This window comes from Hyperolius riggenbachi, chromosome 5, assembly GCF_040937935.1.
Source record: "Hyperolius riggenbachi isolate aHypRig1 chromosome 5, aHypRig1.pri, whole genome shotgun sequence".
Lineage (NCBI taxonomy): Eukaryota > Metazoa > Chordata > Amphibia > Anura > Hyperoliidae > Hyperolius > Hyperolius riggenbachi.
The window spans coordinates 150,206,116-150,224,626 of NC_090650.1; the positions used below are offsets into that span (position 1 = coordinate 150,206,116).

The following is an 18,511-nucleotide window of genomic DNA, read 5'->3' on the forward strand; positions in this document are numbered from 1 at the left end:
GCGGCGAGAGGCGGCGGGTGATTGGCGGCGGTACGTATGACAGAGGAGCCCGGCAGAGCTGCGCGCTGGCTTCTAAACTGTGCGGCGACCCGACGGGGAGCTCTGGGGGTCTCCTTATTAAAGGAGACCCCCAGATGCTGCGGCGGAAGATGTCGGCGATGTTCGGCGGACGAGTGCGCATGTGTGGGGAGTGAGGCCGTGGTGCTGATGGACAGCACCACAGCGTAAACCTCACTCCCCATCGCTCGGTAACAGGGAGCATCGCTCAGGCTTTCGCCTGAGTAATGCTCCCTAACGATCGGCCATCGCGCGAAGGATATGGGCAATAGGATTTGCCGGTAATCCTCGCGCGATGGCAAGGTGATAAGTAGCTCGCATCTGCAAGCTACTTATCACCTTGAATAGGATATGGCCCAAAGTGTTTTGAAGTAGCAGCCAGTTATCTTCTGTGTTCTACTTTCATCCCATTGGTTGATGGGAACTATACAGAATTTTTTTTAAATATTTTGAATGGAAAAAAGGTAGGTAAGCTGATATAGCTGAAACTACATTTATTGTGTTAGCTGTGGCATGTGGCCTTATTTTTCATATTTTTTCAAAGAGTTTAGGCCTGCTACTGGGAGTGGTTACACAATACAGTACCATCTTCACAAACGCATGCACACATACACACACACACATGCTTAAATGTTGTGTATAGACATAAAATGATCATTGTCCAATCTGATCCTTTGTGACTGAACTGGCAAGATTTTTGTACATTACTCTCTAATGCTGGGCATACACGGGCCGATGCGCCCTTATCAATCGAGCCGCTGATGGCTCGATTGATAATTTCCAACAGGTCCGATGACCCGCCGGATCGATACCCCGCTTGATCCCTGCGGTCGGACAATAGTGGGGAATCGAGCGGAAGATAAGGAGCACCAACGAGAATGAGCGGGAATCGATCCGGCCGCCCGCGGGGACGCACGGGGACACGGTGGGAGTCGATCCGGCGGCTAATCGAGCCGCCGGATCGACTCGTGTATGCCCAGCATTACATCCTCATGGTTCCCTGATTGCGGTACAAAGTACTTTTGGATTCTCCCGTGGATTCTTGTAAGATAGCTGGTGCTGAAACTTGCACACTGTCTGGCCTGGGACTTAAACCCAGAACTCTCCTAAATTGTTGCATTCTATTCATTTTGGTATTAAAAGGAAGACAATGAAAAAAAACAAGAACTTTACCAACATCACATGTGTAAGTTGGGCAAACTAGCCTAGTTTTTGTAAAGTTTAAAGTCAACTCTATTGTGCTTACCATTGTTTACAGCAGACAAATATATACTACTAGTGACCTTAGCCCGTTTAAAAATGGGCTAGGTCTGTCTCTGCGCACCTGCCGCACACATGCGCGCACCCGCCAGTCGCGCACGTCCGCCGCGCGCGCCGCACACCCGGCCGCCCGCTCACATGCCCGCCTGGCTCCCTGGCCCATTCCCGTCCTCCTGCCTGTGTGAGGCTGGGTCCGTGCTGCGCACATGCGCAGTAGCAAAAAGCACGGACCCAGCTACACAGAGAAAACTGTCCCTGCTGTACGCAGGGACAGTTGCTTATTATTATATAGGATGTTGCTTAACCACTTAACGACCGCCCCCAGCCGATGGGCGGCGGCAAAGTCCGGGCCCAAACGACCGCAATACGCCCATCGGCGGGGGCGGCTGCGGGAGTGGCTATGCGGCGATCGCGTCATTCGTGACGCGATCAGCCGCCGGGGACTGGCTCCGCCCCCCGTTCGCCGTAACCCGCCGGCCGTTCGGAAGCGCCGGCGGGTTACTGGCATCCGGATCGCCGCTGCAACAGTGTATAATAGGCTTTGTAATGTATACAAAGCCTATTATACTGGCTGCCTCCTGCCCTGGTGGTCCCAGTGTCCGAGGGACCACCAGGGCAGGCTGCAGCCACCCTAGTCTGCACCAAACACACTGATTTCCCCCCCCCCTGCCCCCTGATCGCCCACAGCACCCCTCAGACCCCCCCCTGCCCACCCCCCAGACCACTGTTTGCACCCAGTCACCCTCCTAATCACCCATCAATCACTCCCTGTCACTATCTGTCAACGCTATTTTTTTTTTAAGTCCCTAATCTGCCCCCTACTCCCTCCTGATCACCCCCCCACCCCTCAGATTCTCCCCAGACCCCCCCCCAGACCCCCCCCCCCCCCCCGTGTACTGTATGCATCTATCCCCCCTGATCACCTGTCAATCACCTGTCAATCACCTGTCAATCACCCGTCAATCACCCCCTGTCACTGCCACCCATCAATCAGCCCCTGATCTGCCCCTTGCGGGCAATCTGATCACCCCCCCACACCAATAGATCGCCCGCAGATCCGACATCAGATCACCTCCCAAATCCATTGTTTACATCTATTCTCTCCTCTAAACACCCACTAATTACCCATCAATCACCCCCTATCACCACCTGTCACTGTTACCCATCAGATTAGACCCTAATCTGCCCCTTGCGGTCACCCAATCACCTGCCCACACGCTCAGATTGCCCTCAGACCCCCCCCTTATCAATTCGCCCGTGCAATATTTACATCTGTTATTCCGGGTAATAACCCACTGATCACCTGTCAATCACCCATCAATCACCCCCTGTCACTGCCACCCATCAATCACCCCCTGTCACTGCCACCCATCAATCAGCCCCTAACCTGCCCCTTGCGGGCAATCTGATCACCCCCCCACACCAATAGATCGCCCGCAGATCCGACATCAGATCACCTCCCAAATCCATTGTTTACATCTATTCTCTCCTCTAAACACCCACTAATTACCCATCAATCACCCCCTATCACCACCTGTCACTGTTACCCATCAGATTAGACCCTAATCTGCCCCTTGCGGGCACCCAATCACCTGCCCACACGCTCAGATTGCCCTCAGACCCCCCCCTTATCAATTCGCCCGTGCAATATTTACATCTGTTATTCCGGGTAATAACCCACTGATCACCTGTCAATCACCCATCAATCACCCCCTGTCACTGCCACCCATCAATCACCCCCTGTCACTGCCACCCATCAATCAGCCCCTAACCTGCCCCTTGCGGGCAATCTGATCACCCACCCACACCAATAGATCGCCCGCAGATCCGACATCAGATCACCTCCCAAATCCATTGTTTACATCTATTCTCTCCTCTAAACACCCACTAATTACCCATCAATCACCCCCTATCACCACCTGTCACTGTTACCCATCAGATTAGACCCTAATCTGCCCCTTGCGGGCACCCAATCACCCGCCCACACCTCAGAACGCCCTCAGACCCCAGCCCTGATCACCTCGCCAGTGCATTGCTTGCATCTATTTCCCCCCTCTAATCACACCTTGAGACACCCATCAATCACCTCCTGTCACCCCCTAGCACACCTACCCATCAGATCAGGCCCTAATTTGCCCCGTGTGGGCTCCTGATCACTCGGCCAAACCCTCAGATCCCCCTCAGACCCCCTTCCGATCACCTCCCCAGTGCATTGATTGCATCTATTTTCCCCTCTAACCGCCCCCTGAGACACCCATCAATCACCTCCTGTCACCCCCCTAGCACTCCTATCCATCAGATCAGGCCCAATACATCCTGTCATCTAAGAGGCCACCCTGCTTATGACCGATTCCACAAAATTTGCCCCCTCATAGACCACCTGTCATCAAAATTTGCAGATGCTTATACCCCTGAACAGTCATTTTGAGAAATTTGGTTTCCAGACTACTCACAGTTTTGGGCCCGTAAAATGCCAGGGCAGTATAGGAACCCCACAAGTGACCCCATTTTAGAAAGAAGACACCCCAAGGTATTCTGTTAGGTGTATGATGGGTTCATAGAATATTTTATTTTTTGTCAAAAGTTAGCGGAAATTGGATTGTTATTGTTTTTTTCACAAAGTGTCATTTTTCACTAACTTGTGAGAAAAAATAAAATCTTCTATGAACTCACCATACCCCTAACGGAATACCTTGGGGTGTCTTCTTTCTAAAATGGGGTCACTTGTGGGGTTCCTATACTGCCCTGGCATTTTAGGGGCCCTAAACCGTGAGGAGTAGTCTAGAAAACAAATGCCTCAAAATGACCTGTGAATAGGACGTTGGGCCCCTTAGCGCACCTAGGCTGCAAAAAAGTGTCACACATGTGGTATCGCCATACTCAGGAGAAGTAGTATAATGTGTTTTGTGGTGTATTTTTACACATACCCATGCTGGGTGGGAGAAATCTCTCTGTAAATGGACAATTGTGTGTAAAACAAATAAAAAAATGTGTCATTTACAGAGATATTTCTCCCACCCAGCATGGTTATATGTAAAAATACACCACAAAACACATTATACTACTTCTTCTGAGTACGGCGATACCACATGTGTGACACTTTTTTGCAGCCTAACTGTGCTAAGGGGCCCAAAGTCCAATGAGTACCTTTAGGATTTCACAGGTCATTTTGAGACATTTGGGTTCAAGACTACTCCTCACGGTTTAGGGCCCCTAAAATGCCAGGGCAGTATAGGAACCCCACAAGTGACCCCATTTTAGAAAGAAGACACCCCAAGGTATTCTTTTAGGTGTATGATGAGTTCATAGAAGATTTTATTTTTTGTCACAAGTTAGCGGAAATTGATATGTATTGTTTTTTTTTTTCACAAAGTGTCATTTTCCGCTAACTTGTGACAAAAAAAAAATCTTCTATGAACTCACCATACTCCTAACAGAATACCTTGGGGTGTCTTCTTTCTAAAATGGGGTCACTTGTGGGGTTCCTATACTGCCCTGGCATTTTAGGGGCCCTAAACCGTGAGGAGTAGTCTAGAATCCAAATGCCTCAAAATGACCTGTGAATAGGACGTTAGGCCCCTTAGCGCACCTAGGTTGCAAAAAAGTGTCACACATGTGGTATCGCCGTACTCAGAAGAAGTAGTATAATGTGTTTTGGGGTGTATTTTTATACATACCCATGCTGGGTGGGAGAAATCTCTCTGTAAATGGACAATTGTGTGTAAAAAAAATCAAATAATTGTCATTTACAGAGATATTTCTCCCACCCAGCATGGGTATGTGTAAAAATACACCCCAAAACACATTATACTACTTCTCCTGAGTACGGCGGTACCACATGTGTGGCACTTTTTTGCACCCTAAGTGCGCTAAGGGGCCCAAAGTCCAATGAGTACCTTTAGGATTTCACAGGTCATTTTGCCACATTTGGTTTCAAGACTACTCCTCACGGTTTAGGGCCCCTAAAATACCAGGGCAGTATAGGAACCCCACAAATGACTCCATTTTAGAAAGAAGACACCCCAAGGTATTCCGTTAGGAGAATGGCGAGTTCATAGAAGATTTTATTTTTTGTCACAAGTTAGCGGAAAATGACACTTTGTGAAAAAAAACAATTAAAATCAATTTCCGCTAACTTGTGACAAAAAAAAAAAATCTTCTATGAACTCACCATACATCTAACGGAATACCTTGGGGTGTCTTCTTTCTAAAATGGGGTAATTTGTGGGGTTCCTATACTGTCCTGGCATTTTAGGGGCCCTAAACCGTGAGGAGTAGTCTTGAAACGAAATTTCTCAAAATGACCTGTGAAATCCTAAAGGTACTCATTGGACTTTGGGCCCCTTAGCGCAGTTAGGGTGCAAAAAAGTGCCACACATGTGGTATCGCCGTACTCAGGAGAAGTAGTATAATGTGTTTTGGGGTGTATTTTTCCACATACCCATGCTGAGTGGGAGAAATATCTCTATAAATAGACAATTGTGTGTAAAAAAAATAAAAAAATTGTCATTTACGGAGATATTTCTCCCACCCAGCATGTGTATGTGTAAAAATACACCCCAAAACACATTATACTACTTTTCCTGAGTACGGCAATACCACATGTGTGGCACTTTTTTGCGGCCTAACTGCGCTAAGGGGCCCAAAGTCCAATGAGCATCTTTAGGCTTTACAGGGGTGCTTACAATTAGGCACCCCCCAAATGCCAGGACAGTAAACACACCCCACAAATGACCCCATTCTGGAAAGTAGACACTTCAAGGTATTCAGAGAGGAGCATAGTGAGTCTGTGGCAGATTTCATTTTTTTTTGTCGCAAGTTAGAAGAAATGGAAACTTTTTTTTTTTTTTTTTTGTCACAAACTGTCATTTTCCGCTAACTTGTGACAAAAAATAAAATCTTCTATGAACTCACCATGCCTCTCACTGAATACTTTGGGATGTCTTCTTTCCAAAATGGGGTAATTTGGGGGGTATTTGTACTATCCTGGAATTTTAGCCCCTCATGAAACATGACAGGTGCGCAGAAAAGTCAGAGATGCTTGAAAATGGGAAAATTCACTTTTGGCACCATAGTTTGTAAACGCTATAACTTTTACCCAATCCAATAAATATACACTGAATGTTTTTTTTTTTATCAAAGACATGTAGCAGAATAACTTTCGCGCTCAAATGTATAGGAAATTTTACTTTATTTGAAAAATGTCAGCACAGAAAGTTAAAAAAGTCATTTTTTTGACAAAATTCATGTCTTTTTTGATGAATATAATAAAAAGTAAAACTCGCAGCAGCAATCAAATAGCATCAAAAGAAAGCTGTATTAGTGACAAGAAAAGGAGGTAAAATTCATTTAGGTGGTAGGTTGTATGACCGAGCAATAAACCGTGAAAGCTGCAGTGGTCTGAATGGAGAAAAAGGCTCTGGTCCTTAAGGGGCGAAAAGACTGTGGTCCTGAAGTGGTTAATACAACGACTAGCAGGGAGTTGTATGTGCAGTACCTCTGTACTGTGGACTGTTGTGTATTGACACTGTGTTGTGTAGGAATGTAGTTGCCACATGCTACAATCTAGAACATCTCAACTGTATGTAAATACCAAATGCTAATACTGAAGCATATACTTTATCTGCTGCAAGTCTCGGCAGTGTTTTGTGGTGCATGTCGTGTGAGTTCTTTAACTGACTGTGACAAAATCATAGTATCTGTAAGAATTTTCACCCCAGAGTGAAAAGTTAAGCCTTGGATTATAAGTGACTGGCTGTTTGTTTTCCTTTGGTATGGTGCATTATACAGTGCTTACTAGCTGTTTTTTGGAACATCAGTCAGGAAATTGTATGATAAATTGGAGGTAGCCAGGACCGCGGGCTTGTTACCCTGCTTCAGCAGTTTTAGCTTGACTTTGGAGAGGCTGTCATGTGATATTCTGTCAAGGGGTAACGTCAGGAGATTGATCACATACAATAACATTTTTCACATATATTTGAGATATGACGAGCACCAGCTGTTCTATCCATGTGTAAATAATAAGCCATGAAACATATAATTGTGCGAGCTGCCTAGTGTTTTATGGAGCGGTATACTGTATTAGGCATTTAGCTTGAGACTGTTCTTATGAATGATTTACTGTATCTGCAAGAAATTACAAAACATAAACATACTGATCATGTCTAGTGCAACAGTACTTCTAGCAATTCTAATTATAAGATGCACTGGTGGGGCAAAACTCATTGCCCAGGAAAACTATAATAATTATTATTTACAAAGCTCTAAGATGATTTCACACTGTGCTGTATATTAAATTAGGGGCATGGCTTACTAACATTAGAGGAGAAATCACAAGCACATTACACAGGAGGGGAGGAGTACCCTATCCAATGTAGCTTACAACCTAGTCTAACTGCTTGTGTTTCTCACTTATGTACAGGTTAACGAATGAGATAGGGACCGTAGGTACATTCTTACCCTGAATCTGTTCTTAACACTGTCCCATCTCTGTCCACCGCACCTCCTCTATGCCCTCCTGTGCCTCCAGTGTCCCCCTTTGTGTCACCTTTGTTCCCCTGTGCCTTCAGTGCCCCCCTCTGTACCACCCCTGCCTTTCCACTGTGTCCTTCTGTTCCCTCAGCATCCACCTCTGTGCTATATGGAAGTCAGCGACTGCCAACAGAGCCGTACAGGCTGGGATCACCAAATTTGCAGGGTATGTTAAGAAGATAAGTGGGAACAACACCACACTGTTTTTTAAAGGCCTTGTAGTTTTTGAGAAAATCGATTTTGAATACTTCAAAGAAAAAATGCCAAGAAACAATTACCTCTGTGGATATGTATATCTATAAAAGAACAACCTTTTAGCCTATCACATTATTAGGGGGTGTGGTTATTGGTAATGGTTGGTGTTGCTGTCTGTTTTTTTCTCGTGTCTGCCAGTAGTAAAGATGATTACATGAAGGCTGATTGTGGATCAAAAATATGAACAAATTACATGGTGAATATCAGTCATTTCACTCTTCTATTTACTTCTCACTTTGCAATGTATTGATTTATTTTTTCCCCTTTTTGCTATAGTTCCTGTTTAAAGAGACTCCGTAACAAAAATTGCATCCTGTTTTTTATCATCCTACAAGTTCCAAAAGCTATTCTAATGTGTTCTAGCTTACTGCAGCACTTTCTACTATAACAGTCTCTGTAATAAATCAATGTATCTTTCCCCTGTCAGACTTGTCGGCCTGTGTCTGGAAGGCTGCCAAGTTCTTCAGTGTTGTGGTTCTGCTATGAAGGGGGACTTCCAGGCCCTCTCTGCACACTGCCTGTGTATTATTTAGATTAGAGCAGCTTCTCTCTTCTCTCTTATCTTTTACAAGCTGGATAAATCTTCCTCTGAGCTGGCTGGGCTTTCACATACTGAGTAATTACAGACAAGGGCAAAGCTGTTTGCAGGAAGAAAAGAGCAGCTTGAAACTTCAGTGCATGAGAGCAGAAGGGGGAAAAAACACACACAAATGATCTCTTGAGATTCAAAAGGAAGGGTGTATACAGCCTGCTTGTGTATGGATGTATTTTCTATGTGTGGACATATTGTACATCAACCTGCTTCCTGTTTGGGTGGCCATTTTGTTTGTTTATAAACAAACTTTTTAAAACTGTTTTTAACCACTTTTAATGCGGCGAGGAGCGGCGAAATTGTGACAGAGGGTAATAGGAGATGTCCCCTAATGCACTGGTATGTTTACTTTTGTGCGATTTTAACAATACAGATTCTCTTTAATGAGAACCTTTCTAGGGATATTGCCACTCACTGCTACAGGAAGTTATTCCTCGAAACCAAGCCCTGAAAACTGAACTACTGCAAATGTAGATAGCAAATATTGCATATTGTGATTTGTTTATTCTCTTAATTATGAAGTGTTGTATGTGTTTTTGTAACTTTAGTTAATAATATTATGTAACCATTTATGAAACCACATTTGTTATTACTCTTCATTATGCTCTTGAATTTTGAACAGAAGAATAAGTAACAACCTATAAACATAAATAAAAGGTTTCACTGTACAAGAGTGGATATAATTTATATACTCAGTTTTATAATAAAGAAATTATCCTCCTTTGTAGATCCGCCTCACCTATTTCCAACGTTTCACCCCCCTGTACCAATTGACGCAAGACATCACGAAGGCCGATATCATTATGATCCTTCTCCTATCCCTCCATTGCATGTGTAAGTACATCCTGTGATGAAGTATTTATATAGAATGCAAGACGAATTGATGTCACTTTGATTTATGCAAACATTGAAAGTTTCATGATAATACCTTTGTGTAGTGTACAGGTCTTAAATTAAAGACAGATTGTCCAGGACCGATAAGGGACAAATCCTTATAGTGATCCTGCAGTCAAAGATTTTTTCTCACAGTTTTGGATAACATAGTATTCAAATCTGTGGCAGTTTTTAGCCTCTACTTGGGCAATGACCTTCATTCTCTATCACCCTGAAAGCTTTTTCAAAAGGTGAGGCACATTCCAAAACTTGCAATTGTCAGTCCCAAAAGTGGCTATGTTTGGTCTGGGATATTTCCTCTTTATGTGGAAAATTCCCTCTAACAGTCCTACTTGCTTTATGACACAAATATCACATTCCAAAGACTTTCTAACTTCTTCCCAGTCTATAAATATATTTTGGATTGAGTACAACTCTGAGCTACATATCTATCCCACATTACTTAGTGCAAGTAGTAAGTGTTTAAGCATTGCCTTTGCAATGACTTCCTATAGTGTATGTCACTTCAGTTGTGCATGCTTAATAATATTATAGTACTATCTAAGCTATATTGTGATAAATTAGATTCTACTTTGAAAAAGTTCTCCTGTGAATTATAAATAATTGATATGATCCTATCTACATGCTGAAGTACACATATAATGATGTTTTCTCTGGTCTATCTATTAACAAACTGTAATTGTTGGTAAAATTTGCCAGAAGACAATAAATCTATGTCATATGGCAAACATATTTATTTTTGCTGTGCACTGTTTACACTGTGATCATTATTCATGTTTACGGTATTTGTATGTTTTCTCTGGTGTTTTGATCTCTAAGAAGCTGTTGGCTGTTACTGTCTGACGGGTCTTGTACGTGCTCATGATGTGTGATAACTACATAATAAATGTACCTGTAGTGCTACATAAATCAGGAATACTGGTACATTTCTGGTAATGTCATTTTGCCTTGTATGCATTATGTACACCTGTGCTTCTTCCATTTGTAGCTTATCTTTCTGTCTGCATTTCTTTGACTTTTAAATTCAGTGTTTTCTTTATTTTAATGTCGTTGATAAGAAATAGACGAGGTAAAACCCCAAAATGCTTTAGTGCTATATAATGCTAATTAAGTTGAAATAGCCCATGGCTCTGTGTCTTCTACAAATATAGAGATATTCACACCCATTACTATTGACAGATAATAAGACAGATACAGATTTTGGGGGGTTTACATTTTGACAAAGCCAAGACCTTTGATATGTATATAAATTCCAAAAGATTGTAATTTTCTTCTTACAATCTGATACGTGCATGAATTCAGCGCCACTGATGAACACTGTGCCTGCAAATTTACTTTGGCTGCTGTTTCATTTACCCTTATGCAGAGTGAATGGAGTAGGCACTCAAGGAGGAGGTCAAAGTTGTAATCTGTGAAGAACATAGTGCAGGGAATTGGTACCTGTGGATTGTCATGAAAATCAGCAAAAAATGCATGAGTGCCATGAAAAATACACATCAGGTCTCTTCTTGTACCCCTCACCCATTTTTCCCATGCATGGTAAAATTATGGGTCTCTCTCACTTAGGGCCTAGTACTGTACCCTTCTTTAGCAACCCTAAGAGTGGCATTGGATCTGTCTATGTGAGTACATATCAATTGTCAGACTACTGTAGAGAAAGTCCTTAGTTCAAAGCAGTTAATTTAGTGGTGGCAGCGCTTCAGTAAAGTAGGTGCTGCATAATCTGCAATGTTAATTGTGGATATAGCGGTACCCAGTGGATAACTTTGGTGGCAGATAAATAACAGAGTTAGGCGGTGCAGATATCGGTGGAGAGTTAGTTTAGAGGTGAATGTGAAGCTAATATCAACAGATATTGTAGGGGAAGAGACTGTTAGGGCCTGTTTCCACTACACGCAGATTGGATGCAGAATGAATGCGGAAAAACTGACTCCAAACAATATCTATGGGCTTGTTTCCACTAAATTCGGATTTTCTGATGCAGATTTTCCCATAGGCACTCATTGGAGTTTTTCTGCATCCATTCTGCATCCTATCTGCGTGTAGTGGAAACAGGCCCTCAGGGTTAGGTATCAGAAAGGGGAGGGTTAGTGTGAGAAAGGGTTAGGTTTGATGATAGTAAAATATTAGTAAAAATGACTGTTATTCTACTATTGTGTTACTAACTGCCCAATTGTAGACGATTGCTAATTTTACTAATATTCTACTTGTAGCTTTCCCTGGCGCCCACATTACTGCTCTTTTAAAATGTATGCTCCTAAATTTCTTCTTTTACTTTTTGGGATTTGTTGTCATATAATTTGTTAATAGTAAGTGATGACCTTAAAATTGAAAACTAGAAAAAAAAAAGTAAAGTAAAAAAAAAGTGGTCAAATGGTTTACCTGCAGAAGGAACACTATTACAGAGTAAAGAAAGCACTTTAGTGAAAAGGTTGAGGGTTTGAGGGAAGGTTAAGGCTTCACGTTATAACTGTAGGAGACACGCAAAAAGTTGATGGCAGGCCTGACCGAAAATAGATTAGAAAGTATTGGTCATTGCACCTCTCTTGATCCACCTGAAACATGAAACATGAATATGATGTCTGCTCTGTCCAATCTCTCTTTCTCCCCCCCTCCTTCTCTCACTTTGTAATGTTTAGGACAGGTCTTAGTTTGGCAGCACTTTTCAGTGCAAACACTTGATTAGTATATTGTGGTTGCCCTTCCTGCCTGTTTCAGTGATATTGTTCAATGGGGTGTAAAAAGCTAGAGAAGCTAGATATAACAAATACATTTGCTTGTGTTATATAGTCAACATATAACAATGTTAATTGGTTGTAGTTCATAACAGCCAGGAAACCAGAAAAACATAATAATATTTGAAGACGTAAAACATTTTGTGAGGAATGTATACCTGATGGAAGTGGGTACAAAAGTACATTTTATGCATTTTAATGGGCGATTATGCTTCTTACAGTTTTGCGGGTTACAGAGAGTCGAGTGTTTAGAAGAATGACAGTTCCTCATTTGTTTTCTGTGATTACATTTTCAAAGCACATTCTACTCCGATAGTTCTCTTACACCAGCAAGCACATACTGTATAAAGGCTTCATCAGAAAAGAGCATATTAAATTAAAATCTCATAATGTGAAATGTGCTTCAATTTAACTGAATGGCAACTCATTTGCTTTTGAATATGTTGGCAAATCACAAATTAACCTACCTTTTTTTTTCATATTATTTCAGTTACAGCTGATAATTACTGATCCATTCAGAGTAAAATTAGCCTACTAGAAAAATAGTATCATCATTTATGTATATATTTACTGCATTTCCCTACACTGATTCAAGTGAAGTGTGATCCAGTGTTATTCGAGGAGCCGAAATGCAGTCATCAAACCAACAAACATTGATTCCGATGATACCTTTAATTATTATTATTATTATTTAGTATTTATATAGCGCCGACATATTACGCAGCGCTGTACAGTGTATATATATATATATATTGTCTTGTCACTAACTGTCCCTCAAAGGAGCTCACAATCTAATCCCTATCATTGCCATATGGTAATGGCTAACTTTAATGACTAACTGTACATGGTTTTAGAGCATTTGGCCTTCCACACATATGTACATGGTTTGTTGCAAACTTTCAAAACGTTAAGTTTCTTCTTCAGGCATTATACAGAACCGTATCAGAACTCAGTGTTCTCCGCAGGCTCTTTTAGCCGGGTACTCTACCCGGCTAGTTTTGGTGACCACCCGGCTGTCATCGGCTCACCTCCTCCACTGCTGTAAGCAGAGTTGCTCACAGAAGCACCGGCCATGCATTCTCTCATCTCGCCCCACCCGGCTACTTTTTCATGCCACCCGGCTACTATTTCATACCACCCGGCAGGAAAAAAATTCTGGGGAGAACACTGGAACTGTACAATAACTTATTATTGTACAGTTCTGTAACTTGTTTTTGTACGGTTCTGATACAGTTCTGTATTATACCTGAAGAAGAAACTTAACATTTCGAAAGCTTGCAATAAACCATGTACAGTTAGTTATTAAAGGTATCACCATAATCAATGTTTGTTGGTTTGATGTATGCATTTCTACACTAATTCAATTAACCTTAAAGTATATGAGCAGCTTATCAAGAGTTTACATTTAGGCCCTGTGTCCACTGTGCACAATTGTCTTCGTTTTCCCACTTATAAATTCGGGACCAAAATGACAGCTTTTTAAAAATAATAGGCTTCTTCTGATTGGCATACAGGGAAAAATTGCATCTACAGCATTTTCCCACAGATCACATCTGAAACCCTATTGCTGCTCATTTTGCATCAGCACAGGTACCACTTCCATTTCAGATATGGACTTTGCACTCAAGGACAAACGGAGCCTAAATCTGTTTTGTTAAAAATGTTCATTGCAGATAACAGTCATATTACAAACATCACTGTTCAGTCCATTCTTAAAAAAAAAAACTTTGTATGATCAAAAAAGCTCATGCTTGCTCCCAAAGGTGCAGATTTAGTATGATTTGGTGGGTGGGTGACAAAAAAAGAGGAAAACAAAGTAGAAGGGAAAAATGAAAGAGGAAAAAGGGAAAACAAGCATAAATAGAGTACATAAAATCAGAATTTATTGAAAGAACACCATAATTCAGTGAGAGTGTGTTGGATAGGGCAGGATGTGATATGTCAAGAGTAGGAAAAAGGGTTGCAGATCGGGAAGTCTATCCGGACTTGTTAGTACTAGTGAGAACTGCCAGTGTTCCTGATGTAGCAAGGCTAGATACTATTCAGCCTTACTACAAGATAGGGCTATACAGGCTCACTTTCAGGAGTACCTAAAATGTATTTACACAAACCTGATGGTATATATCAGTGCTGTCCAACTTCATGGGCATGGAGGGCCATTTTTTTTTCAGACCTCATGGTGGAGGGCCGAAGGTACTTGCTAGAGCCGCAGGCCCCCCCCCCCCCCCACCCCCCTAAAAATGCAATTAAAGGATAATTAGATTGCCAGCACTTTTCACAAAATGCAATTTTAAATAATGGTGAAGTGAAAGCACGAGGGTTCCATTGAGCGGCGCGTAGCGCGCCGCGCCGAAAAATGGGTGTGGCCATGGACCAGAATGCGGGTGTGGCCACGGGTGGAGACAAATATACATGAACTTAGCAATGTGGGACATTAGATTAGGACAGTGGTGGTGAACCTTTTGGAGGCCGAGTGTCCAAACTGCAACCCAAAAGTCACTTATCGCAAAGTGGCAACAGCAATTTAAACTACATACAAACGTTTTAACTCATACATGAACATTATGGAAAATCCAAGTTGAAAATAAACTGTGAAGATAAACAATATCATCCATCCTACTCCTGAAAAATGTGGGGTTTTTTTTAGAACCTCCCAGTTTTATTTTCCGTTTTAAAAAGCTAAAAAAGTAGGTTTAATGCTATTGTCTCATGATGACGATTCAGCTTTTCCATAGTCTCACAGTTCGCAATCATGTGACCCCCAACAAGACAAATTCAGCAATCATGAGGCCCCCAACAAATCATGAGGCCCCCAACAAGACAAATTCAGCAATCATGATGCCCCCAACAAGACAAATTTAGCAATCATGAGGCCCCCAAAAAATCATGAGGCCCCCAACAAGACACATTCAGCAATCTTGAGGCCCCCAACAAGACAAATTCAGCAATCGCGATGCCCCCAACAAATCATGAGGCCCCCAACAAGATAAATTCAGCAATCATGAGGCCCCCAACACGACAAATTCAGCAGTCATGAGGCACATAAATAGACAGCATTTCACATAAATAAGCAGAATGCCCCTTTAATATGGTAGACACCTCTCACCTGGCTTCTAAATTCTCCTCTACCGGCTGCTGTGCCTGGCAATAGTGTTTTGGGCCAAATTGGGGATGATGTGTGGGCTGAAATGCCTGGTGAAAGGTGTCCCCCCAGTTGAGGTAGTGACAGGTCCCCCCCCCCCAGGTTAGATAGTGACAGGAGCACCCCCCCCCCCAGCTAGATAGTGACAGGAGCCCCCCCCCCCCCAGCTAGATAGTGACAGGTGCCCCCCACTTAGATAGTGGCAGCTGCCCCCCACTTAGATAGTGACAGATGCCCCCCACTTAGATAGTGACAGGTGCCCCCCACTTAGATAGTGAAAGGTGCCCCCCCAGCTAGATAGTGACAGGTGCCCCCCACTTAGATAGTGACAGGTGCCCCCCCAGCTAGATAGTGACAGGTGCCCCCCCCCAGCTAGATAGTGACAGGTGCCCCCCACTTAGATAGTGACAGGTGCCCCCCCAGCTAGATAGTGACAGGTGCCCCCCCTAGTTAGATAGTGACAGGTGCCCCCCACTTAGATAGTGACAGGTGCCCCCCACTTAGATAGTGACAGGTGCCCCCCCCCCCCCCCAGCTAGATAGTGACAGGTGTCCCCCCCCCCCGTTAGATAGTGACAGGTGCCCCCCCCAGTTAGATAGTGACAGGTGCCCCCCCAGTTAGATAGTGACAGGAGCCCCCCAGTTAGATAGTGACAGGTGCCCCCCCTAGCTAGATAGTGACAGGTGCCCCCCCAGTTAGATAGTGACAGGAGCCCCCCCCCAGCTAGTGACAGGTGCCCCCACCAGTAGCGAGCCCGTTACCTCTGTGTCCCCGCTGGCCTCTCCGGTGTCCCCGCTGGCCTCTCCGGTGTCCCCGCTGGCCTCTCCGGTGTCCCCGCTGGCCTCTCCTGTGTCCCCGCTGACGATGCCGCTGCTGCCTCACAGATCAGACCTCACAGATCGCGGCGACTGAAGCAAGCAGAGCGCGCGCATGACACCCGTGCGGCAGAACGTCACATGCGGAAGTGAGTAATGATTCACTTCCGCATGTGACGTACTCCGTGCGGGTACCATGCGCCCTCTGTTTACCTCAGTCGCCGCGATCTGTGAGGTCTGATCTGTGAGGCAGCGGCAGCGGGGGGACATAGGAGAGGCCACAATAAGAGGGAGCAGGCATGGCGCCCATAGCGCAAGCCATGCCTGCATCCCAGGGAGACGAGCGGGCCGCAGCAGGTGGCCTGGTGGGCCGGATGCGGCCCGCGGGCCGCCAGTTGGACAGCACTGGTATATATGAACAAGTCTGACATTGGATTTTTACCCTTCAGCTCTGATGTGAGGCATAGTCCGACAAGGAGCATAATGGCTGCCGCTAGAAGTGCCCTCGCTGGATCTAGTCTAACGCAACGCCAGCCCCTGTAGTTCAAAGTGTTGAACTAAGTTGCTTGGTGCACGTGCAGTGCAGAGAGGAGCTAGAGTGTTCAAGCTGGTACTGCCCCCCTATCCTTTCCCTCCCTCATACCCCATGCTGATGGCCAGCTCACCTTCTCTCACTAGTGCAAGACAGTAGATATCTCACTGGCACTCACGACAGCAACAATCTCAGATGACCCATATCCTCCCGCACAGCACTATAAAGTAAGTGCTGGGGGTGTGCAGCAGTCGTGAGTGATCTGAAAAAGGTTAAAATTGTTATTATAGTTTATAGGTGGTTATTCACATCCTCATTAAACATATACCTGGGTTCCAATGCATTCCATCCACTAGCATTAATTTGTCTTCATAGTAATTCAGTTTTCTCCTTATAGTTGCTTACTAGAGATAGGGCTTGATTCACAAAAGAGTGCTAACTGTTAGCACGGCCGTTTTCGCGTGAATTTTCGCATTGCGCGCGATCGCGAATTTTCGCGAGAAACAATAATGTTTTCGTGCGCAAACGCAAATTTTACCGCAAAATCAATATCGTTTTTGCACGAAAATTCGCGTTTGCGCGCGAAACCGTTATAGTTTCGCGCGAAAATTCGCGATCGCGCGCAATGCGAAAATTAGCGCGAAAACGGCCGTGCTAACAGTTAGCACCCTTTTGTGAATCAAGCCCATAATGTATAAACTAGATCAAAAGTGGTTTTCCAGAGTTGATAGTTCCTTAGAGAAGATTTTTTAATAACCTATAGGGTTTTCTATCCATCCTGATGTCAGTGGAGAGAAAGGTTAAATTGTGCAGAGGAGCAGGGGACAGGCAAGTGTAGGACATCTGGGTAGGAAGAGTAAAGTGGCTTTTTGGTTAAAAGACCACAATCGCAAACAGTAGTAAAATTTAAAATACATATAAACACATTCAAATGATAAGTATGTATCTTCCAGAGTAAAATAAGCTATACATTTATTTTCTCCTATGTTGCTGTCACTTTCAGTAGTTAGTAGAAATCTAATAGAGCTGACAGGTTTTTGACTAGTCCATCTCTTTATGGGGGATTCCCAGTATTTATTTTATTCTGTACAAAATCCCTCACAATAAAATATCTATACAGTCAGGGCCCATTTCCACTGACGCAGTTTCCGTGCCGAATCCGCAGAGTTTCCCCACAGGCAAATCGCACAGGGAAATGCTGCCATGGGAACAATAGCACCACCGCCGAATCGCTTGCGCTAGGGATTCTGCTGGCATTTTCATCTGAAATGATGCGTCTGTTCTACGCCTTATGTGACAGCTGTTAAGCAGGCCATACACTGGCTCGATTCCCGGCCGTTTCAACAGCAGATTCGATCCTGGGATCGAATCTGCTGCCAATCGTTTGCGGTAAACGCAGCCGCCGATCCGATTTCCTCCCGAAATCGGATCGGTCCGTCGATCGCGCCGTGCGGGAAATTACCCTCGATCGCCCGCGGGTAAAGTGCGCGTCGCTAGCGGCGGCCGATCCGATCAAGTATACATTACCTGAGGCTGGCTCCCGGGCGTCTTCTCCACGCTGCACGGCTCTGTTCCGGCTCCATCCATCCCGGCGCTTCCTGTGTCACTGCAGTGATCAGTAAGTTCAAATAGAGGGCGCTCTATTTGAACTTCCTGGTCACGGAGTAACACAGGAAGCGCCGTAATGGAGCCGGAACA

General features: G+C 44.1%; 1 protein-coding gene across 2 annotated transcripts in view; it reads left to right on the forward strand.

Annotated features, from left to right (window-relative positions):
* The window catches only part of GLI3 (GLI family zinc finger 3), a 425,689-nt gene that overhangs the window by 174,779 nt on the left and 232,399 nt on the right, over positions 1-18,511 (forward strand). For both annotated transcript variants that reach the window (XM_068236373.1, XM_068236372.1), the window contains one exon: positions 9,424-9,529. In XM_068236373.1, the coding sequence (XP_068092474.1) occupies positions 9,424-9,529 (106 nt within the window). The remainder of the gene's footprint in view (positions 1-9,423; positions 9,530-18,511) is intronic.